Raw genomic sequence first — 24,656 nt, forward strand, 5'->3', positions numbered from 1 at the left:
ATCCTTTTTGTTATCATTATTATTATTTACTATTGTTGTTCTTTTTTACTTTGTTTCAATAATTAAACTGTTTTTATCTCAAACTACAGATTTTACTTTTGATTCTTCTCCCCATTCCACCAGTCTGGGGTGGTGGGTGAGTGAACACCTGGGCTTAAACAATGACACAGCTCTTATGGTGCAAAGCCTGAACAAATTCACTAACTTGTTTTGCCAGCATTTTACTCATTCTGTGATCACATAGCTGGACTCTTAACTGTGTTCCATAAGACTGTAATCATGGCCAGGACCTAAAAAAAGGTATAGAAACTGGCCTGAGAGAAGAGCTGCTAGATATTTTCATTAATACTTCTTGGTCTTGGGCTTTTGGGAGTCCAGTAGCAGGGACTTCCGTAGTCTTTGTAGCTGTCTTGCACAGCCATTCCCCAAATCTCAGCAGAAGATGATTGGCTGGTATTTTGAAAGTGGTGTGTAGTCTTTGTGTAGAAAAATCAATTCAGTAATTAGATTTACTTAGCTGAAATTTCAGAATTAATTTAATTTAAAAATTCCTATATTAAATTACCGGATAAACTTCTTTTTAGATACTAAATTTCTGTGAAACCTACACTCTATTTTACAAGAAGTTTAAAATCTGTTTATGCAAGTTGCACTGGGGAGCTTTGGTGTTGCAGGAACTGAGATTGCAACAGGCTATTGAACTACATGGTAAATCAACAAACCATTACAAAGGTCCTTTAGACATACAAATAAGAACCAGTGATTTGTTTTCATTAATGTACTGTTCATTGTGTTTGCAAAGGAGTCTGAATATCCCAGTGCATTCTTTTTGAAATGATGCTGGTAGTATTAGCAATGCAAGAATTGCAGTTTAATGAAACACTTTTATTACTGACAGTAACCAGCGTGAGAAACTTGGTGTGAAATTTTGAGAAACTCCAGAATGACCAATGAAGCAAGTTTTAAAATAGAATTATTGGTGTGACTACAGTGATGGGAAAGAACAGCTGGGGACAACAAGGTAAACTTTGTGTATTATTAAAATGATCTGTTGACAGAGAGTGTTAATGGTGATATTTCCATCTGCCACATCAACTGCTTTTTGTCTGCTACTTGAAAAATTGCTGCAGACAAGGAATAAAGAAACCATGATATATCTATTGTATTTTTGCAACATTTCTGAAAATCACTGTCCTTCTGTGGTGAAAATGAAATTCTTCCAATTCTAAGTTAATGAGAATAGGCTTGGGAGGGTTGACAGTGGTTGCCAGCAGAACATCTTTTTTGTAGAACAGAATGCAGGAGAAACCAAGACAAACCTGGAAAGCTTGAAAGGGACTCATTGTGGTGATGAGGCACATCTACTGCAGTCATTGGTCCACACATATTTCAGAGGTTATGGAGAAACCTTATATCACGTGCTGTATTCACACCAACAGTTACAGTGATTTGTTTTTCACTACTCTTTCATCTTTTGGGCTTACTGAGCATTTCTGAAAAATATTATTTCAAGTGGAAAAAAACTTTTAAGTTTGTATCTCAGCATCTCTATTTTCTAATAGTTCAGCTTTCTTATATTCCAAAAGGTTTCTATTTATTTTAGCCTAAGGAATTTGCTATCAAGTTTAAACCTGCCCATTTTCAACCAGCAAATAGAACTGCAGTTGGTAGAGAAGTGTTTGGAGGTTGTGTGATAATTATTTTGACTCAATTTTAGCCAAGTATTAGAGATCTTTTCAACCACAGGGGATTTTCTTCCTTTGAGCTAGTAAATTGAAAAATATTCTTGTTATATTGGCTTAACTGGTGTGAAAAGTTCTGTGTATCTGATTAGTAGATAGCAAATTTGTAATTGTTGAGAGATTTCAATACTCATCACTTTAAAGCATTGAAATAATGGCACTTTACAAAATCTATAGGCCCTCCTGTGCCATTTATGCTTCTCTTTCCGTGAGGGTAGGCTCATTCTGAAGGAATAAATTTATTTTCCACTGTTTTATAGCTTGGGCTTGAAAAGCAGTTGTTGCTGCACATTCTACAGACTAATTTTGCATACAGATAAACTCTTGGGCAGTGAAAGCCAGGACTCGAGTCCAGTGCTGAAGGGCTTTGGTCTTGCTAAGACCAGTTTTTGTGGTTTCTCCTCCTCTTAGGCCTGACGCTCTCTGCCAAACCGGATGCGAGGGGCAGAGACAGAAGGGGAGCTGATCACACCACGCAGGTGTGCGGCGAACAAGGGAAGCCCCCAGGCACCTGCGGGCTTTGTGTTTGCTGCAGTGAGCCCGGGCGGGTGAGCACGGCCTGTTTGCCGAGGGCATCCGAGTCACAGCCGGCCCGACACCGGCGGGTCCTGCCCAGAGAGGCGTCCGCTTCTCCTCGTCCATCCTCAGCCCAGTAAACCACAACAGCTGTGGCAGGCGATGGCAGCAAGGAGGAACTAAACTTCCCTTCCCCTTTCTGGGAATTGGTGTCTGCTTAGTTTCAGACTAAGAGAACGCGTTGTACCCCATGTACTTCTGCGCAACCTTGGGGCAGTTTTGCTCACGCTTGTCTTCTGTGTGAATTCACCAAACTGCCGGAGCGTGCACAAGGGCGGCTGAGCCACGCCCCGGGGCCGGCACGGTGGGCTTTGTGCGGGGGGGTCTGCGGGCTGCGGCCCGAGCCGAGGGGAACGTTCCAGCCCACGCCCTGCGGGCCCGCAGCCGCACGGGCCCGGGCCGGCCCCGCGCGTGCGCCCGCCCCTTCGCGGCACCCGTAGGAGCGCTCGGCGGCCCCGCCCGCCGCTCTCGGGATTTAATTACAGGGGCCACTCGGCCGCGCGATCTCCGGCACCGCTGCAGCTCCGCCGACATGGCGTCCACCAGCCGGTACGGGGGCGGTCTGGGTACGGGGGCGGTCTGGGCGCGGGGGGCCCGAGGGAGGAGAGGGAGCCGCTCCGACATCGCTCCCGCGGCACAGACAGAAGATGGCTGCGTCGCCCCCGCGACCGCCTGGGGACTGACCGGCGGCCATCGCGGCTCTTGCCCGGCCCCGGTGCTGCCGTTTTAGCGCGGCTCTCGCAGTGCACGACGCACCGGCCCCTCTCCGGTGTCCTGTTTGTCAGGGCCGTTCCTTAGGGCGGCGGGCGGTCGGCCTCAGGGCGCTCGCGTCTGTTCGTGCGGGCCGGGCCGGGCGGCCCCCGGCTGAGCGGCCTTTAAGGGGCCGAGCTCGCCGCCTTCGCGTCTTCGTGTCGCTATTGCTGGGCAGCGCTCTGAGGAGACGCCGAGGTTTTTGGGGGATTTATGACCTGAGTGCCGGGCTCCTCGTCAGCCATAGCTCGGCGCGAACGGCGACTCGGCCCGGTCTGTCCAAGCGCGGCTGTGGCTTGGCCGGGCCGTGCCGTGCCCTGCGGGCCTGAGGTGGTACCGAGCCCGTCCTGCCGTGTCCCTCGGCCGGGCACCGGCTGGTGCGGCCCCCGTGTCCCACCTGCTCAGCGCTGCCTTGAGCCGAGGTGCAGCTCTCTGGCCTGACTCCGCCTTATCGGGGCCTGGAAACTACTTTTAGGCTCCCACCCTAAATCCGTACGGGCGCTAGTCGGTGACCAGACGGGTTTCGGGTTCTGAATTCTTGCCTCCTGGAGACATGCCGAGTTTTTCTTTCTAGTCAGGAAGGCCCACGGAGCAGACTGGAGTGACTCTGTAACTCCTGCTAAACCTGTCCTGGGATCTCGGAAGTGCTTCCGAGTGATCTTGCTGCGTCTCGGGAGTTATTTGCTGAGATGGGCCTTTACACACGTGCCATGCATTTTCCTTGCGTGTAGCTGGCTTATTAAATTGAACCCATTGCAAGGGGTACAATATATATGTGTAGGTAGATAAACCGAGTTAAATGGGGATGGGAAGACAAATTTTTGCATTGTTTTACAAAGGTAAAGTCTGAAACAAAACATGGTTGGTATTCTTTGGGGTGTCTGGATTTTTTTTTTTCCTTTTGCTTGGTGTGTCACTGCCTTTTATGTAATACCAAATGTCAGATGATTGTGAATGCTTTGTCAACAGTGTTGTCATATGAAACTTGTGGCTGGGAATAGAAGGAAAGTCGTTTAAAGAGCTTTCATGTACTGTTTTGAACATAATTTACACCTGAAGGTCTTGTGTTGACATGTGTTTTCTGGAAGTTTTAATATTAATAGTTATGTTGATTTTCAGTTTTGGTTTTGGATTGCAGACATTTTTGTGAACAGTCAGTGGATTAAAATGTCTGACTTTTTTGTATTCTAGACTCATCAGAAATATCGAAAAATGAAAATTAAGATGGGAAGTATAGGTTAGGCTGAATTAATAGCAAAAATAATAGTGGTAAATGGGGGAACTCACAGTAATTCTGTTGGGAATTTTTTTACAACTGAATGGATTACAAATTGTTTTTTTGTTTAATCAGATGGAAGTTAGTAGTCATGATAAATTTTTTGAGATCAACTTCTGTACTCTTGTGCTTTTAAGCTTGACCAGAATGGCTTTGTGGAATACATGGATCACAATTGTAAACACTTTTTACTACAATTTTGAAATAATTGGTTTTAATAGAACTATGTAACAGTTGTTAATATGAAGTATTTACTTTAAAAATGTTTGGTTAGAAGCAACTGGCTGTTACTTTAGTCAGTGAACAAAAGCTGTTGTATTAAGTAATGCTAATGCTTTATGGGAAGCTGTAATTCTTGAAGATCCATGGGTGTGAAAGAGATCCCTGTTTTCAGAACTTCTTGTCATGTAATTGCCTTAGGAGCTGATTACTTTTTGTTAAGATTTTGCTATTAATTGCTTAATTTAAAATGGAATTTATTGTTCAAATACTTTAAAATAAACCAGTGTTTGAATTGGGAGTTTTCCAAACATACACGTTGTATGTGCACTACTTCCTGAGTTAAGATCCTGGTAAATAATACTGTTCTGAGTAGGAGGAGTGAAAGTGCTCGTTTGGAATGAAGAAATTGCCACTAACTTCTTGGGAAACTTCATTTAGCAGTAGTTTGAGTTACACTGCATTTAATCAAGTGTGTTATGTAGATTTTTAATGTTTTGATTTGAAGTGATTTTGGTACAAGATACGTTACAAAAAAATTGGAATTTAAGGTGATCTGAAGTCTTGATTGTCAAATGTAGTGTTACAGCATTCAAATAAAAAGTGCAGCTCAGGTAATCAAGTTAATATTCTGTAATTTAAATCATTAAGTGCTGTATTACTGCACTTATCCTACAAGTGTTCTTATCATCAAGGAACTCTTTTGCTTTTGATATGCAGCCTGCTTGTTTAATAGTAATGAATACTTCTCATTTATTTCTTAGTTTGGATGTACTTCCGAGGGTGACTTGCCCAAATCATCCAGATTCCATTTTAGTGGAGGATTACAGAGCTGGTGATATGATTTGTTCTGAGTGTGGGCTAGTAGTAGGTAAGTAATTATTCATGTTTTTATAAATTGCCACGTAACCTAAATGGTGTGTGCAGGTTTGTGCCCTCTTGATGTCCAGGTGTGAGTGGTAGGTTTGATGGGGTGTGTGTTTGTTTTTGGTTTTCTGTGTGGGGCTTAGGTTCTTCTGTGATTGTCTGTTTGCTAAAAGCTTACTGCTCTGCGTAGCCTGTCTTCCAGTAACTTCTTGCACTTTGAAAATAATCAAGCTCTCTTTAAAGACTGAAAATCTAAAATGTGCTGTAATATGAATTAGAGTATTGTGCTGTCCAGTCCCATGTCCTGTCTTTATTCATGACTCTTCTTTCATTCAGGAAAGTGTAAGAGATGTTATAAAAGCTCTCTGTTGAAATAACTTGCTTATATGGAAAAAAACCAACACAACAACAAAACCAAACCCCAATCAACCTCAGTTTCCCAGTAGCTATAGTTATCTTCTGCCCTGAAAGATTTATCTTTATATGGTTGCCAGCATGCGTGTTTGTTAATCACTTCTCCCGAGGCTTTTAAAGCTATCCTAAGTTTTCCCACTGGAATTTTGTGGAACTCTTTTACTTGGTTTGTGTAGCAGCAATTCCACAGACTAAACTATATTTTAAAGTATAATGGAATATTTAAAATGAAAGGCCTGTTAAGCATTGTCTTTTGTTTGAATGAGAAAGAGGAAGTTGCTATAGAACCTGCTGCATATATATTTTTATGTATCTTTTACATACATTTTTATGTATCTTTTCTAGGATCAGCGTCTTGCCTTAATGTCCTTACCTTACTGTACCTTACTGTATTTATTCCTTTTATCATGGGAAACTTTACAAGCTTATATTATGATCATCCTTTAAACTTCATTGATTTCTGTTAATTTGTTTTAGGCCATTGCGTGAAAAAATCCTCCTTGAGGGTACATGGTTGTGTGATTCATTCAGTGGTGCTAAATATTTCAAATTGTTTATACCTCTCTTTCCTAGACTCTGGTGGTTTTGTTTTGCCTTGCTGAATTTAAAAATTTTCATAAAAAGCTGAAAGTTAAGGAATTTGTGGTGAAGGTAGTACTAGTTTAGCCAAGCAACTAAAATATGCCTTTTTATACAAAGGCAAACTCCTACATAAATGTAGGAGTAAATGTTAAAACATTTAAACTTAAGTACCAGTTTTCTTTAAAATTATGAAACTGTTTAAAACCTGTAAAGGAAGGCTTATAACTGCTTTGTTAAAAAGAAGGGCAGGTTTAAATTGCATAAATTCTGATAAAGGTCAGTTAATCAGAACAAATTTGCTAGTTAAAAATTCAAATATTCACAGCAGTATTTCCTACTGAAATATGATCGTGAGCTTCTAAGTTACTGCTTAAAAATAGTTTGGTGCATGTTCAGCTCTTTGCGTGGCTGTGACAGAGATTGAGCAAAAGTTTAGAAAAGCCCATCTTGATCAGTTAATAACTTAAGATAGTTCTGGTATTGGGAGAAGAGGAAAAGCTTTTTCTTCATAAATGTAATTTTTTGGAATTTGGAGTTTGTCAGAAGTCTCAATTCATGTACCTTCTGTTACCTAGTCACAAGGAATTCTTGCCTGAAGAGTTTATCCTGTTTTTTTCTGAATTAATAGCATTGGTGAATTCTTTAGTTCAGAATGTTAGCAATTTCAATGAGCAGGATCATTAGAATATTAGTAGAAACTGTTTCTGAATTGAGTTTTTAATATGTGTTTGCAATTGTCTTAGCGTAGTTTACTGCCTACAGTACTGGTAGGATAAAGAATGTTTTTTAGGTAAGCATTCTGTGGCTTTCTCACCAAAAGGCTTTAACAGCCTTGTGCTGATTGTTCTCATTTTGTGTTGCATTCCTTCAGCTGTTCAGCTTGCCTCTGTGTCCAATTCCTTAGCTAGGGTATCCAGCAGGTAATTTAGAAAACCAATTAAATAGGGTGATGATAAGTAATTGAAGGGAAGTGACCAAAGAGAAGTGTGAGCACTAAATATTTTCTCACCTGGTCTGATAAGAAATTTAGAGGTGGTGTAAACCAGATCCAATCCTTGATGCCTGCTTTCTGGAGTTGCTTGTGAAGTAGGGATGTTTTAAAGGAGTGAAAACAAAATTTAGCTTTCGTGTGTTCCAAATGCAACTTTTGTGTATTTGTAGCAGATTCCATGGGACACGTTCCCCTTAAGAGAGTAGTGATTTCATTTCCTGTTTTTACATTGAGAAGTTTTGTTTCAGGGCTTGCATGCGTCATGATCACATGTGAGCAGAGCCCACTGAAAATACAGTTTGGGATGGACTAAAAGTTACTGGGATCCTTCAGTGAAGGGGATAATTTAGAACAGTTAACCCCCCTCATGCAAAAATCAATATACCGTGGAGCCAAAGAAGTGCTACAGGTTTATATAAAAATACTGGTTTTTAGTGTCTGCAGATCACTGCTGGTGTATGGTAAATGGTAAATGCAGAATTTGTGCTCTTGCATTACTGCTATAAAGTACATACTGGTGTGAGTTCACTGGTTTTTGGTTTGTTTTTTTTTTTTTTAAGTGTGTGTATGTGCAGGTTAGCTGTAGACAGAGCTAATAGTCTTTGACTTAACTAAGAGTATTTGCATTTGATATTTTTCTTGCTTGCTATGTTAAAGTACTGAAGTTGCTTATTTATGGAAAGAGTGTAAGACTATTATGTGTAAAACTGTATTGTAGGATAAAATAGCTGATGCATAGATAGTTTTCAGGTTTGTAATCAATTTTCTGGGAATAGGAGATTAAATTAGTATTATTATAAATGATCTTGCATTTATCAGGTCTGCAGTTGAAACGGTAAAGCAATAGAAAATTTTGGGGTAGCAGGAGGCCAGGACACAGAGCAGCTGATCTCTTTATTAAGTGGATTCCATATTTTAGGCAGGGCTGTATGTTGCAAGTTCTACTTTTTAAAGGGATTTTTGAGAAAGATTTTTTATCAAAGTTGTTTTCTACTTACAGGTTTTATTCTGAGTCTCAATAAGATTGAAATTTAAGTCTAGTATGCTGGGTTTTTTTGCACAGTATTTTCTATGTGTTCTAAATAAACTGGTGTTTTACTGTGCAGTATTAAAATAATTTAATATTGTAATGTCATTATGACTGAAGGTGGTGTTGAGAGTATTAGTGTTTCAAAATACTGCTTCATTCTACTAAAACCTCTCATCTGCCTTTTCATTACTACTTTTTGTGGATTAGTTTGTGTTCTGTCTTCTCATGATAATTATTTCCAACTTGTTAACTTTTCCTTCTGCTATTTGCTTTTTGCTTGAAAGGCACTTGGAGACCTAAATTATAATCATCCAAGAAATTCTTACATTAGTCTGGATTGACATGCATTTGAGACTTAACAACTCTGTCCAGGTTTATTTGCTGTGACAAGAATAGTGTTTTATTATCCCTGCCTTTCTCCAGTCATTCTAAGCTATGTGCTACAGTAAGGGTTCATGGGCTGGTGGGAGAGTTCATGGACAGAGTTCTTAGGGCTTAGTTCTGTGTTCATTTAAAACATTCACCATATCTCATTCTCCTGGCAGGGTTGGTGGAGGGAGAAGCGTGTTGTTCAAGAACAGAAGGCTAGCAAATCCTCTTTCTTGACAGGCAGATATTTTGCTTTCTACCTTAGAGGCAGTAAAAAAGGCTGGGAATCAGCTCATATGCCAGAAGGGTCTGAAGAAAGCAGAGTGAAAGTGGAAGACAAAGCACTGAATTTTCTTGATGTTGCAAGATGATGTGAATTTCAGAGGAGGATAAGAACAAGTCTGGTGGCATGTAGTGCTATGTAGTATCTCAGGTATAAGGAATACCTCAGGTTAGGAATACCTTTTGAAGACATTCCTTAAACTTCTGTATAAATAGCTTCATTAAATGTTGTCTTAGTGTGCAGGAATTAAGCAGTGAGGAATTTATTTTCAGTGCGTAGTAAGTGATTTTCTCTAACTAGTTAGCTCTGTCTGCTTCACTAGGCAAGTGTGGCTGAGAGGAACAGTGTTCCTGTGTGGTTCTGTTCTAGGGAGCCTTCTTTGATTAAAAAAGCAGAAGTCTGTCTCCAGCTGATGAGGATCCTTGGACACATATCAGCTCGTTAAAGCTTTAAATCAAATTTTGACCAATATTCAGACATTTCTGCTGTGTTCTGTGTATACCTGGGTGTTCAGTTGAAGAATTTTAGGGAAAAATATTCAATAGGCTGTTGTCAGTACTAAGGCCGTTACAAAAATCTGTCTGAGGATTTGTTTGGCTGATATTTCTGACAAGTTTGAGATCAAAATGGTGCATTGTAAATTCAAATGTGGTCCATGAAGAATACGTGAGATTTGACTATACTACGGGTTGTTTTTTTTTTTTCTTGGCAGTATAATAAACCATTAGGAAAGGGTTTCACAATTGCCTCTCAGCTGAATTACTCAGTTCAGTAATGAACTGGCTGGTTCATTACTCAGGATGTCTGTTATTAGGGATAAGATTGCTTGCTTCTGTTAGCTGCTTGTTTTTTCTGAAAATGAAAAAAAAAAATTTTTGCAGCTGTTTGTAGTATCCAGTAAGTGGGGAAGGTGCTCAAGTACTTCTGACTTGCATCCAGTAGAGGGCAGTTACATCAATAGGGGAAAAATCTTTTAATATTTGGGTGTACATTCAGGTTTATTCCTTTCTGCAAGTATTGTCAATCTTTAAAACAGTAATTCTTTATTCAAAGTATTGCTTAAAAAGTAGGCAAAAATCTTTAGATACGGATGTGTATTAGTAGCTGTTACATGCTTGGTGTCCAGACTACCAAAAAGTGTCTGAAAAGTTGGTCCTTGGAAAAGACTCTCTGCATTCAGAAGAAAGCTAATTATAAAGGATACTGATGCTTAAAGCCATTCTGAATAGTTGACTCTTGCATAAGCATTCACAGATACGTTATAGGGGAAATTTATAATATGATGAAGGTAACCTGCTTGCCTTTCTCAGCCAGCATTTCAAATAGTCTGTTTTAATTCTAACCCTTTTCAGCTTTAAAGGCAAAGGGTGATGCCTCTAGGTGTTTAGCAGTAATGCTTGTAAGAGTGGAAACAGACTTTAGATGTTAAAAGTTAGCATCTTTTGTCAGGCTTTGTAATAAGCATTGCTCTTAGCATGAAATTTCCTGGAGGGTGGAGGAGGCTTTAGTGGGTTTTTGGCTAGTGACCTACGGTATTTGAGGGCCACTAATGATTCTATTAGGTGAAGTATTAGATTTTTCTAGTAAGTAACAGTAACATTTTGAATCATCCTATTTAGGGAGTGGTTCTCAACTTACTTCCTTACCAGGTTGACAAGGTAATTAGGCAAATAAGGGCTTGGAAACAGTCTGAACTCCTCTGATGGAAAAAGAGTCTCAAATATTGTGATGTAGAATAGATCAGGCACAACATTTTCAATTGAGATTCTGTAGTTTGGAGCATCCTTCACAAGTATGTGAGTCGTTAATCTTTTAAAGGCTTCAGGTCCTGGGGAGGTGTAACTTCAGTTGACCAGACTTATCCACCTGATCATTAGCATTTCTACTCTCATTTGCTTCTTCCAAAATTATTATGCAAGCTGATGGCTTAGGAAGCCTGTAAGTCCTTTTAGATTTGTCATCATTTGGATATGCAGGAGCTGCTAAGCCTTTGTTCTTGTAGCAGCCATTTGCCTGCAGTGCTGTACTGTCTGTTTTAATCCATAGTTGCCTTTTGGTACTGGTGTGATGCTGTTGATGTCTGGCAACTAGTTAAAATCACCTGTGGCTTTTTTGTTTGCTTGCTTGCTTGTGGGTTTTTTTATGTTTTATTTAGCCATCTGAAAGCCTGCTTTAGTTATTTTAACTGTCTTGTGAATAGGCTGGTGTTGCTGGTTGTGATGGTAAATTTGTGGTGGTGACAATTCATTGAAAACAAGATAACTTTTATAAAGAATACTAATGTCTTATTAAGGGCTGGAAATTTTGTGGAAAAAATGGTGACTGTAAAATTGTGTGTTTATTTATTCCCCCCCCCCCATGAGTTTATTTTGTGGTAACATTTAATACATCTGGTCCTTAAGAGAAGTTCTAAGGCTGAAAAATGGAAAAAAAGGTTCTGGGCTACCATATGGGGCAGTATGTAAGCTAATAAATAGAATGTGGAGTAGATACACCTGGAGTACTGTGTCTTGCTCTGGACTTCTCTGTATCAGGAAGAGAGAGACTTGCTGGAGCAAGTCCAGAAGCAGTTTGCAGAAGTGATTTAGGAGTTAGGAGAGTCTTGAGAGCTGAAGCTTGATCTACTCTGTTCAGCCTGGCTCTGTGCAGTTTCATGTCTTCATGATTCTCCCCAGCTTGTAGCCTGCTCATTAGTTTTTTCACTGTAGTTTGTCACAGCACCTCATTACTCTGCTTAATAAGGAGCTGACTGAAGCTTAAGTGTAATCTTATATCCATATACATATTTATATTTAAATTTGGCATTGTAAAATGCTTTTAATTAAAAGTATAATATATGTGCTCACTAGATGGCAGCAGATTCCTTAATTAACTGTGAGAATGAAGCATTCTCTACTAACAGTTGGTATTTTGGGACTTCAGAGTGCAAATCAACTTTTAATACTGTGTTTATGTTAAAATTAAAATATAAGTTAATAATATGCAGAAGTTAATACAATGTGCAGCTAACATTAGAGCTCCTCTGAAAGGAACTTAAGAACATGCCTTCCCAGAAGTGTTTCAAGACTGGATATGGAAGATTACATTGCTCATGCATGTCATCATATTTCTTGTTTTGGTTAGAAATCTTCAGTTTTAAGCTGTCTTGTCTTATAACAGATAATGCAAAATGCAGAAGGAGAAGAAAATACATATGTTTTATGAGTTACTGCAAGTGGAGTGCAGCATTAAAATAGCTGGTATTATTTCTCTGCAAATATGTAAATGAAAACTCAGGACTTGTTGCTTAAAAATACTTTCCTCTGAGATATCACTTTATTTTTAGGGGAGGAGTAAACATATATAAGTTTTGATGTGTAGATATTTCATACTATGTTTTAAAAACTGCTCAAAATTCTATTTTAATTTTTGAGTCTGACCTGAGTTTGGTCTTGAATATCTGTAGCACATGCTCTTTGCATGTGTCAGTTGTGAAGAAAAGTAACCTTGGCCTGAGGTTTTCCGTTCTGAGTAGCACTTCTGCATTTTACTAAATGAGCTTTTGAGATTGAGTAACCTGAATTTGGTTACTGACCAGGGAAGTTGGCAGTGTGTGTTTGCACTGGAGCCTGTGTGTTAGTCTGTTAGACTGTATTTTAAAGAGAAACTGAATAGTTGAAGAGTAGTTTATGAAAAGAAATGAAGCAGTGGAGAAAAATTAATCTGTTCAGAAAGATGCTTTGGGGTATCAGCCTGGAGATGCATTTCACAAGGATTTGGTCCTGTAAACTGTTGTTTTTGTATGTATTTCAGAGGAGGAAGCTGAGGAGATGAACTCATCTGTTAGAGGAAAATCAAATAAAAGAGTATCTAATGTGACTGTATCTGGTGAAACCCTTTTGTTCAAAAGGAAGTAGCCAAGGAATATGTGGGCACTCCCATCCTTACTGCAGTTTTAGAAGGTTTATATATAAAATGTGAGAAAGCAGAGACAACTGTATAGTATACTTATTGGGAGATTTTTTTACTCTCATGTTGGACTGTTGGACCCATATTCCAGCTTGTTTAGGAAAGCCAGTCAGTAGGGTATGACCTAGCAAATTCAGTTTAGAACTTAATCTTAATTCAGGACCAATTTTCAAGGCTTTTTTACACTGTTTTTTGTAAGACTAAACTTAGTATTTTAAAGTTTTGCTTTGACCACTTAGTGTGGGGCTTAATTGAATCTGTACTAATACCACAGTTCTAAAGTGTTTTTTTTATGTATTGAAGAATTAAAGATAATAAATGATGCATTTTGTTTCTTTTAGTTTCGTGTAGAATGGGATAATCCAGCTAATCATGCTTGTAGCTGAATACGTTTTCCATCTATGGAAACCCGTGGGCTTATTTGTTCCATTTTCATTAATACTTCTAGCTTGTGTCACACGTTTGTGGAAGGCTTTTGAAAGATGGAATGTGCTGCCTAGGATTTTTGTATATTTTCAGTGACATTGACAGTATACAGTAAAACTGCTTTTCTGTAGTAGCAAATTTCTTGGCAAAACGAAGAAATTTGCATACTGCATCTTAATTACATTAATGCTTTATATTCAGTGATTTGTTCTACCTAATCTTTTCTTACTCTGACGTAGTAGTCTCAGTCTTCTGGTTGTGATGTGTTTATCAAAGCAGACAGTGATGTAGAACTTTTTTTGTTAGAGCGGGAATGGTTCATAACTCACAAGAGGCAGATCCCTGTGTGAGTCATTTAGGTCATTCCCACTTGTGTGGAAAAATATTACATCATTGCTCTGTACTCAGTGTTCTATTTATACCATGCCAGAATTTTAAGTACATTTTGCTTTTTTTAGATGCTGTAAACAGTATTGGTGGTTTGTCTAAAAGTAAAGTTACTGCTAGGCCATAGAAGGAGCATTACTGAATCAAATATTTACAAAGAGTCCAGGAGTCAGAGGAGCACACTGTCTGCAAATTCAAGCTTGCCAAGGGTGTGGGGGTTGACCTTTGTAGCAGAAAGAGTAAAAGGTAGCACAGATTCATCCTATCTGTAACCCTGTAGCTTTTCGTGGTTGTTTTTTTTCTTCTTCCTCTTGGTTTTTATTAGAGCAGTAAATAAAGGTGGAGCCATAGTTATGAGCAGGTCTGACAGATACTGATGAGAACACCTTTAACCTAAAGTTATTATTTTTTGTTGTAGCAATTTCTTTGGGGGTTCACAGCTTTCAAGCATCCTCCTTGCATAATTTGATGTTAAAAATTGATCTATTCTGTCAAATTAGAGTCCCCTTGTATCCCCCAAGGAATTCTGCAGTGGCATCACTCTGTCAACACCTGCATTTTCTCCAGCTTCAGATCTTGTATTGTTTACAGAGTGCTTTTTTTCTGTCTGTTTTCAGACAGAAAATCAGACAGAGAATCAGCCTCTGTGATTTCATTCTAAGACTTCCATACTGTAAACTGTGCAGTCAATGCTACTTTTTTTTACAGACATTTCTCTCACAACAAACTTAAACATTGATGAAGGTGGTGAATTTTTCCTCAGGTTTAGCTAAGGATACCAATTATTCTGAAGTTTCTTCTGAGCTGTATTCTGCTTTACTGCAGAACACTAAGAAAAGTGTTCCTTTTGTGTTCTTTTGTACATGTGTTCTTAAAAATTCTGTAGTATTGCTCTGGAGGCAACACCTTTGCAATGCAGCTGTTATCAGATGTGTGAATACAATGAACTATGCTGGGTTTGGGGCCGGGGTTTGTGTTTTCTTTTGTGTTTCTTTCCCCCTCCCCCCCCCCCCCCCCCAAGTTTCTATTGTTGTGTTTACTGTAGGGCTTTTGCCTGCATCAGAATGTTGGTGAGAATTACTTCTCAAACTGGTAAGTTGCTGTAGGAAAAGTTTAGGTGAATGTGAATTTAAGAGAAGACTGCAAGGAAAGTTGTTTCATTCAGAAAATGTGATGCTTTTCCTGTTTATTCTGAATCTGTACTGAAAATCTTCTAGTTTTAACAGGGTTGATTGTGTTTAAGAAAAAGTAGTTGAGTATATATATTTTATGTTGATACTGTAAAGTATCATGAAATTGGACAGGGTCACAACTGTCTTCAAGAACAAAAATTGAACTGCAAAATGTCATCAGTGGTGGGTTAGAAGGTACAAAATTGAGAGTACAAAGGACCTAGAAATGATTCAAGAGAAGTAATTTACTATAGCTTGATGGGATTGTGCATGATAGGTAATTCATATGTGCACTATTAACACATGGCAAGTGTGATAGAACTTGTTAAGTTACAACAACTAACTCATTGAGAACAATCCACAGGCAATCCTGACTTCAGCTTGAAATCGAGATCTTGATTCCTTTGTGTATTGGAAATGCCGTGATGTTCTTAATGGATAATCCATAAAGGTGATGGCTCCTGGTTTCTGGATGTGTTTCTTTAGTTATTTATGCCTTCTGTGTAGCTCTAGTTGCATTTTTTTTCCCATTGTAGATCCTGAACATTCGGGTTTGTTCTCCTGCCAGTTACTGTTGTGTTGGGGAATGCCAGCAGACTGCCTCCTCACGGTGCACAGCTCAGATACCTGTTTTCATGTTTTCATGCAATATTATAAAGCACTGTATCAATGCAGACTTTGTGTTGCCTTGTGTTCTTAGGTGACCGGGTCATAGACGTGGGGTCGGAGTGGAGAACGTTCAGCAATGACAAAGCAACCAAGGACCCATCTCGAGTCGGGGATACCCAGAATCCTTTGCTCAGTGATGGCGACTTGAGTACAATGATTGGCAAGGTAACACTGGAAATAATAAATTTTGCTGAGTGTTTTTATTTCAAGTACCAGATTGTATGTCTGTAGAGAAACTATATAACATATATATTTTTGAAGTTGGATTGAAGTTGCACGTTTCAACAGTGTATAAAATGTGGCCCTTTCCTGGGGATAGAAAGAAAGAGCCAATCTTTGCAAAAAGTTTGCAGTGCTGTGGGGTTACTTGCTACCTTTTGATATGTTGATATAAATAGGAATGCTGATGTTGCAATTTAAAAAGAAGTATATACTTTGACTTAGCAAGTGTATTTGAAGTGGTTCTGAAATTAATGTTGAGCTCTCAATAGCTAGTGCTGCCATTTTTTTTTGGTAGTAAAATCTGTATCAGATTTATGTTGGAGACCTGCAGCTCTCACATTGTACATGTTCTTTCAATTAATGTTAAAGCACTAAATGTAGAATTCTTTCATGGTGTGAGTGCCCCAAAGGAAAGTATTCAGTCTATACTTGGGTTGAAATTTTGTGATGCTATTATGTCCTGCTGTTTCTCCTGAGAGCAAGCAGGACTAGTCACACAGATGCATTCCCTTTAATGAAGTAGTGACCTAGGTAAGTTTTAATTGTTGTACTTTCTTCTTCATTTTTTACTGCAAGATCCAAATTATTTTTTTGCAGATTTCCTGAATGTTTCGTGAAAAGGGGTGCAGTTGCTGATTAAAAACATTTTGCTGATTGATGTGTTTTCTCAGAGGTTTTTGTCCCAGGATGTTGCTAGGATGAAGAGCCTAAATATGTATGTATAGGGCAGTGTGCAGCATACTTTTCATCCAAGAACTGTTCAAAGTGAGGAAATCAACAAGTGAATACTGATGGGGCAGTTAATTTTCACCATTAGTGAAAAAGAAATCTTCTCTTTGAAGAATTGTCCAAGTAGATTATTATGTTTTGGACAATTCCAAGCATTGCTCCCTATCATATTTTAGGATTATAGGTGGCTTTTGGAGTACATTCAGACAGATTTCTGCACTGCTTCATTCAAACATTGACATTGCTAAGTGGCTCTGTAAAGCAGTGTTGTAGAAGTCACAGGAATTCTAATACCACCTATATAGGATCAGAAATATTGTAGTTCAGAGGGCTTGGACTTCAGTTGCTAATTTGGTCAGCTGTGATAAAGATCAGATGGAGAAATGGGCTGTTTGCTTCAGGTTCACATTGTTTCTCACTCTGGGCTGTGTAAATACAAGGTTTGTTTCTGGGAGCTCCGTTTGATTCAGTCCTTAGAATGACCTGAGCTCCTTTAGAACCTGCATGTTGGAAAAGACAAAAGACATTTCAGCTAAGGATAGATTTTGTGTCCAGGTGATCAGTGACTTGTGCTGTTAACCCCTTCCCTCTGGAGGTTCAGATCCTAGTTCGGAATAAAGGGGGATAGCAACCTCAGTGAGAGAATTAAAGCCACACACAAACCTCTATGAAAAGTTTGTTTGCCCATGAAAATGATAGACTTTCAGAGCTGGACATTGAACTAATTAAAGTTTTGCTGTGAACCAGAACATCCCAGAATAGGCAGAAGCAAACTTGTTGTAACAAAGAGTGCCATTCCATAAAGACAAGATGAGAGTTTTAGTGTGGCATGATTTAACCTATGAGAACTGAGTAAAAAGTGCTGGAGCTGCCAGGAGTGTGTTTGGGATTGTAGAGGGGGCAGTCAGTCCAACTGTGGTTACTTTATTTGCACAGGGAGGAATTGCAGAAGAGGTGCATTATTTTCTATGGGAGATTGAGAGTCTCTTTAACAAACCAGGATGTTTTCTGCACAGGAGTTCCTGTGTTTGTCTTGCTGGTAAGCAGGAGCTCTGTGTTGTCAGTTCCTTGATGTGAGCTCTGTATCAGGGGCTGCTTTTTTTTCAGTCATTTGGAAGGAAGTGAGTGGCTTTTACCAGAAGATGCCGAAGAAATCTGCTGTCAGTGCAGAAAGGGCATGAATTTTGCAGCAAGAAAGTAGTACATTTCTCAAGCAGTCATCTGAAGTCCCTGCTGGCAGTAGGCTGGGATGTGGATTGACCTAGATAGACTCAGTGGTTGAGCAAGGGTGAAATTGGTGTGGTCTTGAAGAGGGTAAGTAGTACCTGACAGAGTACAGAACAACCTTTGTGAATTCCAGAGGATGAAGCAAGGTAAAGAGTATTACCTTCCCAGTTAACAGCAGGTGTTAGAATGGCCTGGAGTGGACCCCATATTTGTGTGCCAGAGATGGCTTTAACCTTTCATATGGGACAGGACCAGGGCTCTTTCTTTCTTCTTGAGGTAGGACTGCAGATAATAAAATCTTTACAGCTGACCTCCTCCACCCTTGCAAAAACACCCCCACCAGAAAAACCCCTAAAACACAATCTGTGTTGTGGGAAATCCAAAAGGGAAGGACATTGATATTGATAATGCTTATGGCACATCATGTTAGATCTGTTGTAGACTCCTGGGGACAGAGGTGGAAATAGAGTCTCAGCCAGTTACAACAGTATTGCTTTGTAAGAGTAGAGGAAGAGGGTCAGTTCTGCTTCACAGAATGCTTTGTCTCTCCTCTGGGAAGGCAGGAGCTGCTGCTCTGGGGCCCCTTCCTGTGGTCTGTATGTGTTAGCTGCTCTGCCTGTGCAAAGGGATTAATTCCTAATTGGTTTTAATGCTTAAGGAACCCATCTGTCTGAGGCAGCAGCCTGTGTTGGAAGAAAGATAGATTTGCCTGTGAAGAAGAGGGTGAATAGCATAATTGGCAGTGGTGGAAGTGGTTTGAATTCCACAGGCAGGTCTTCAGGACACTGGCACAGAACTGGAACTCTGAAATTAGATACTGTATGCTGCAGTTGATCTGATTACAATGCAGATCAATTGGAGGCATGGTGAGGTGTCACATTGTGACTTGATTGTCAGAACATTATAGTTATTTCTAAAATTCTAACATAAAATTAAAGAAAAAAACTGAACAAGCAGCTTTTAGTTTTGTTTTGATACAGGGAGCTCTCTTCTAGGGGTCTAAAAGCAAACTGTTAGTTTCGTTTCCTATCTTGTGGAAGATGTCTTTTGTCACCTTTGCTAGTTAAATTGATTCCTTTTTTTGTAGTAACTGCAACTGCAAGAGAATTTATATTGGTTGAATAAAGATCTAATGCAATCTCTTGGCATAGAATACCTATCCTTTGATCAGATATCTCTGAAAGAAAGCTGGCTTTTGTTAAACTGCATGGCCTGAATCTGGAAGTGCTGTATTGATAAGCAATGAGACTGTATCAGAGGCTGATGATTGAAAAATCAGACAGGATCCATCAGACTGATCCATATGAGCTGGTTGTACTGGGCAAGAAGACTGCTGGATTTGGGGGCATGCCTTGGTGCTGTGGTTAACCACAAATCAGTGATGTGGATGATACTGGTCATACTTACACTTTCTGCTGCTGTAGGGGAATACTGGGGTACAAAGCTGTTGAATGCCAGCACTGTAAGTCTGACATCCATTGAGCCCCTTCAGAGATTGTCACTGTTTACTTGACTGCATTTTTTTCACTTTAGTTACCTTGAAGGGTGTTTCCAGGATTGTATCCGTAAGGTTTCTGTTCTGTTTAAAAGCCAAACAGGAAGAACTCCTGACTCAAAGGCCACAACAGCGAACCGTATGATTCATAAAGTCAGTTTCATTTCAGTTAAAACTGTGGCTTCTGTCCTTTTCCATGAAGGGAAAGGAACTCCTAACATGGTTGTCAAGGGCTGAAATCAACAAAGCATTGTCCCTCAAAGCTCCAGAAGGAAAGTAGATGGTGCATTTAAATAACAAATGCAGGGAGAATTTCTGTGGTTTATGTAAGCAATTGAGGTGGAAGAGTTTTCCACCCTTTTTATAGTTGTGAGTTGTGTATTGGGCATGGCTCTTGAAGAGGGCTCACATCAGCAGGGTAAAATCCTTGTCTAGTTTCACTCCATGGCACCTAATAGATGTGGTTTTTTTAATTTTTATTTTATTTTATTTTTTGATTCTCCTTAACCAGTGGACCAGGGAAAATCCCTGTGGTGAAGGGGAATCCTTGCTGGCTCCAGGACAGAGCAGTATTTCCTGGTAGATTAATCTCTGATATGAAACCTGACTAGACAAGGACCTGGGGACTTGCTGTTGTTCGTGCTCATTCTTCTGGCATCTACAAGAGTTTGAGCTCATGCAGTTCCATGTAAGCATTTGTGCATAACAAATGTGCATAACTGATCTAGGAGGCCATGATAAACACAAATGTAACACACTGCAGGGAGCAGGGGTATGACTGAATGCCAGCAAGGAGCCTTTTGACCTGAGACTTCTGTATACTTTGTGGCATAATTTTTGAATGGAGGGCCTAGTATTGCTCTTTGTGGCCTGAAGTCTGTTGTACTTTATTCTTGCTCTTTGTTTACCTTTTCATCTTAGTGGGAACTTTGAATAGTTGGAGGTGTTCATCCAGCCAAGGAAGTAGGATTGTCTTTGGAGCAGTCCTCTGTTGTGTTGGTGGCAGGATCATGTCTGGGTGCTTATTTTGTATTAAAGGATGTTTGGAGTAGTAGGAAAAAGCCAGGAAGGGTTCTGGAATCTGTCGTAGAGACCTGTTGAAGGAGCTAGGGAGACTTGTGAGGAGGGTTCTGTGCCGAAGTCGTCAGTTGCCACAGTGAGTCAAGGTGTGTGAGCACCACAGATGGTGTCTCAGCAGGGAGGGATCCACTGGGGCTGCTGGAAGTGGGGTGTCATTGAGGCCTTGGGCATGGGAAGGGGAAAAGTGTAAGTGAATGGTCAAGAGTGAGTGTTGTTACTGTCAGAAAACATGTATTAAATGCAGAAGTGCACCTCAGAGATGATAGAGTTATAGCCTGTGTAAAAATAGAAGGGCAGTTCCCAAGAACATGGGTCAGGAATGATTTTCCCACAAAGTCAAAATACATGGGTATTTCCATTTTCTGATTGAGGCTTGCAGCTTCTAACAGGCACCGTATCAAGTTGGGTTGGACTGGCGCATTGGTTTGTGTGTTCTCTTTGCCCATGCCTTCACTAAGATGGTTATCATTGGAACAACTGGTCTCCAGCTAACCATAAAATTGTTTTTCTGACTTGCCTGTCTGCCACAGATGCAGCCGAAAGGACAGACCAGAGTTGCATAGAATATCATCCTGGACCTCAGCACTGGTGACAGGAGTATTGAGATGCACACGTTGGCTATATTATCTTTTTGACTCTGTGACTATTGTTATGTAAGGGAAGAAAAAACCCTTGTGTAATCCACAGTCTCTGGGAAGCAATTCACAATTTGAGACTGGTGTAAAGTGTAGAACTTGTGTGGAACAATGCTCGATTGAATGAGTTACTTTCAGTGTTGTTTATTTACACAACTGTTGGAACTGATGCCTTGAATTAAGCTGTATAAAGCTGGAAGATGTTTGCTCTTGAAGTGAGCAGGAAGTTGCTTAGTTGCTTGTATTATTGATGATACACATTTTTCTTTTCAGGGCACAGGTGCAGCAAGTTTTGATGAATTTGGGAATTCAAAGTACCAAAATCGCAGAACTATGAGCAGCTCTGATCGTGCGATGATGAATGCTTTTAAAGAAATTACAAACATGGCAGACAGAATCAACCTCCCTAGAAATATAGTTGTAAGTTCATGTCTCCCTTCCTTAAATTGTTCTGGCATTGACTTAGTTAGCATAATATAATGAGCACATGAATTTTTGATATTGCTGCTAATTAAATGGCCTAGAGTTAATTAAATTTCATCTTCTTGCGTTGAAGGATCGAACAAATAATTTATTCAAGCAAGTGTATGAGCAAAAGAGCCTGAAGGGGAGAAGTAATGATGCTATTGCTTCTGCTTGTCTCTACATAGCCTGTAGGCAAGAGGGCGTTCCAAGAACATTTAAAGGTAAGTTTTCAGTGATACAGATTCAATTTTGCTATGAAGGAAAGATTTAGTTACTGTCACTGTAGGAGGTTGGCTTTCTTATTCCTGGACTTTGTCAAATTGTTCTCAGCTGTAGCTCACCTTTGAGGGGAGGGTAGAAGGGTCTGTGGGAATTTGTTGTATTTGTGGAGTAGGCTCTAGGGCATGGAGGTTTTGGCATTTGAAAGATATTTTGAGTGTTGGTGAAACTTAAAAGGCATTGTTTTGATTGGAGGATGGTGGAGACTGTTGTAACTGACTTTAACTGAATTTGAACCAGCAGTTCTGTAGTAAATTTGTGCAACTTTTCCCTGACAGAGATGCAATTCTCTAGCATTGAGTACCAAATTTCCCATACTAAGTGAGCTGTATTAATTAGCACTTTATGGTAAGTGTGCACTGACTGAATTTTCACAAATGGTCAGAGCTTATTCATGATGGTGGCCTTCAGGACATTGGCTCTCTTTATGGGTCTTACTATACTGAGAATCAAGTTTGATTACTTTGGGAGGAGCAAATGTTGTGAAGCCTAAGATTTAATTTATACTCTTTTTTTCAGAAATATGTGCAGTGTCCAGGATTTCAAAGAAAGAAATAGGCCGGTGTTTTAAACTTATTTTGAAAGCTCTGGAAACCAGTGTTGATTTGATTACAACTGGAGACTTCATGTCACGATTCTGTTCTAATCTGGGTCTTCCCAAACAAGTACAAATGGCAGCAACACATATTGCCCGTAAAGCTGTGGAATTAGACTTGGTTCCTGGGAGAAGCCCTATCTCTGTAGCAGCTGCAGCTATTTATATGGCATCACAGGCTTCTTCAGAGAAAAGGACACAAAAAGGTAAAACTTGACGTTTTTTTGGTCTTTTTTTGGTTTGTTTTTAGTTTGCTATGTCTTTCTTCTTGAAAGAAACTTCAGTATTGCTGTAAAACTTGGATGAGGTCTGTGCAAACAGTGATAAGCTCCATTCTAACTGCATACAACAAGGACCAAACCAGGATCTCCCAAACCCCAGAATGAAATGGAGTAATTGGCTACACTCAGTGTAAACTGTGTTCATTGTCTTCTGGTATTAGGAGTTGGATTCTTGAATGCAATGGACCAGTGCATTCAAATGAGCACAATAATTTCAGTTCACCTATGCTAGTATTCTTGTGTGTCCATTTTGCTTCTCTAAAATATTCCAAACAGGAGCTTGGTGGCAGTTGCAGGGAGCACTTGGGCTTTGGCTTACATTGAATCTTTAATCATTCCTGCAGCCAGGGAATTGCCTGCATTAGTACACGGTCCTTGACTTAACGTGAGCCTGGTAAAGATGGAAAGTTTGAAATGGCAAGGTTTGCTGTGGACCAGATGGGGCAGATTCCCTGCTGGTTAGGCTAGCCTGTGGGGAACCAGTAAGGAGTTCAGGGCTCCTGAGCCACAGAGCAGCATGAATCAGTCCCTGGGGCTCAAGGGAATGAGGCTACAGGGCAGCAATATCTCGGGAAAGACATTTGTTTAGGCTGCAGGGGGTAGAACTTGATGTGAGAAATGGATCCAAGTGCTCCACTGAGTTATCCAGATCAGAAATGTTGAAAATGTAGCAATTTCTTAATGGAGCATTCCTTTTGGATAAAGAATAGCTTTTGTCTGTCAGGTTGTGGTGTTTTGTTCTGCATTTGTAACTGCTTATGTCCCTGGAGCACTGTTGGCACTTTGCTGGGTCTGTGAGTGATCTGGAGGCCAGGAAGTTCAGTACCTTCATCCTTGCTTGTTGTGAGCTACTGGATTTCATCTCTTAAGAGTGATAATTAAAATACAGCTGCTTGCCATGGACACCATGGCTCCACACTGCTCCAGTGTTTTCAGACATTACTGAAGGCTCTCATGCAGTGTAAGGTTTAAATTCCTGACTTGACTAACTCTTGAATAAATTTAAGTTTCTGTGCATCTCAAACAAGTGTTCCCTCAGCTTGTTAGACAGTGCTGTGTGCCTCTGCCTTATTTCTTGGTGCATTTTAAGGTAAATATATTTCATGCTTAACTGAAGGTATTAGTTTCTGTCTGTGACTCAGTTTTTTGCTTGTTTTTGCTTATATTTAATCAAAGCATAAAAATGAAGATCCAGAAGTTGATGATGATTTATTAAAATATTGGTGGCCATATATAGTAAATGTTTCTAATCACTTTTACACTCTTAGCCCTCTTCCAATTTGAAGTTTGTTATTCCATAATTTATAGGTTAAGCTGAACTGTATCACATAAGAAGACAGACTTATGTATCCAAAATATTAGTCACTGCAGTTAAAACCATTTCTAACAGGCTTTTGGGGGAGTTGCAAGTGAAGCAAGTGTCCAATGCCTCTTGATAAGTTATGCTTGCTGGTTTCTTGAATACAAATGGCAAAAGTAAAAACTAACCACTTCTCTGCTTTTTGTTGTAGAAATTGGTGATATTGCTGGTGTGGCCGATGTTACGATTAGACAGTCATACAGGCTGATCTATCCTCGAGCTCCAGATCTTTTCCCAGCAGACTTCAAGTTTGATACCCCAGTAGACAAACTACCACAACTGTGAGATGGCAGAGGGTTAATTTCTATTAACCCAACCCCCCCAAAAAAAACAACAAAAACAAACTCTTTATTTTTGCCTATAATAAAGGTTGTACAAAGTGTTAATATTGGGTCTTCGTGTTGTGGAACTGGAGGATATGGAGATGGAGCATAACTGCTGGAAGGCAGCATACATTCCAAGGGTAAACAAGCTCATTGTGTGGCATTTTGTATGTATATATTAGTGGAAGTAAATATTTAATATCTGTTGCAACAAATTTAATTTGATACTGTTGTACTTATTTAGATTTCTTTTGTAGGGATCGA

General features: G+C 39.7%; 1 protein-coding gene across 2 annotated transcripts; it reads left to right on the top strand.

Moving 5' to 3' along the window:
- Window positions 1–2,096: 2,096 nt before the first annotated feature.
- Window positions 2,097–24,413, top strand: GTF2B (general transcription factor IIB). 2 transcript variants are annotated; one of them, XM_053984850.1, is made up of 7 exons: window positions 2,097–2,867; window positions 5,328–5,434; window positions 15,733–15,866; window positions 21,363–21,509; window positions 21,646–21,775; window positions 22,353–22,634; window positions 24,221–24,413. In XM_053984850.1, the coding sequence occupies exons 1-7, from the start codon at window positions 2,851–2,853 to the stop codon at window positions 24,352–24,354; spliced, it is 951 nt and encodes a 316-aa protein (XP_053840825.1). In that variant the 5' UTR covers window positions 2,097–2,850; the 3' UTR covers window positions 24,355–24,413. The 2 variants fall into 2 exon arrangements, with proteins under 2 accessions (XP_053840825.1, XP_053840826.1); XM_053984851.1 differs by lacking the exon at window positions 2,097–2,867 and adding an exon at window positions 3,283–3,341.
- Window positions 24,414–24,656: the final 243 nt, after the last annotated feature.

This window comes from Vidua macroura, chromosome 9 (genome assembly GCF_024509145.1).
Source record: "Vidua macroura isolate BioBank_ID:100142 chromosome 9, ASM2450914v1, whole genome shotgun sequence".
Lineage (NCBI taxonomy): Eukaryota > Metazoa > Chordata > Aves > Passeriformes > Viduidae > Vidua > Vidua macroura.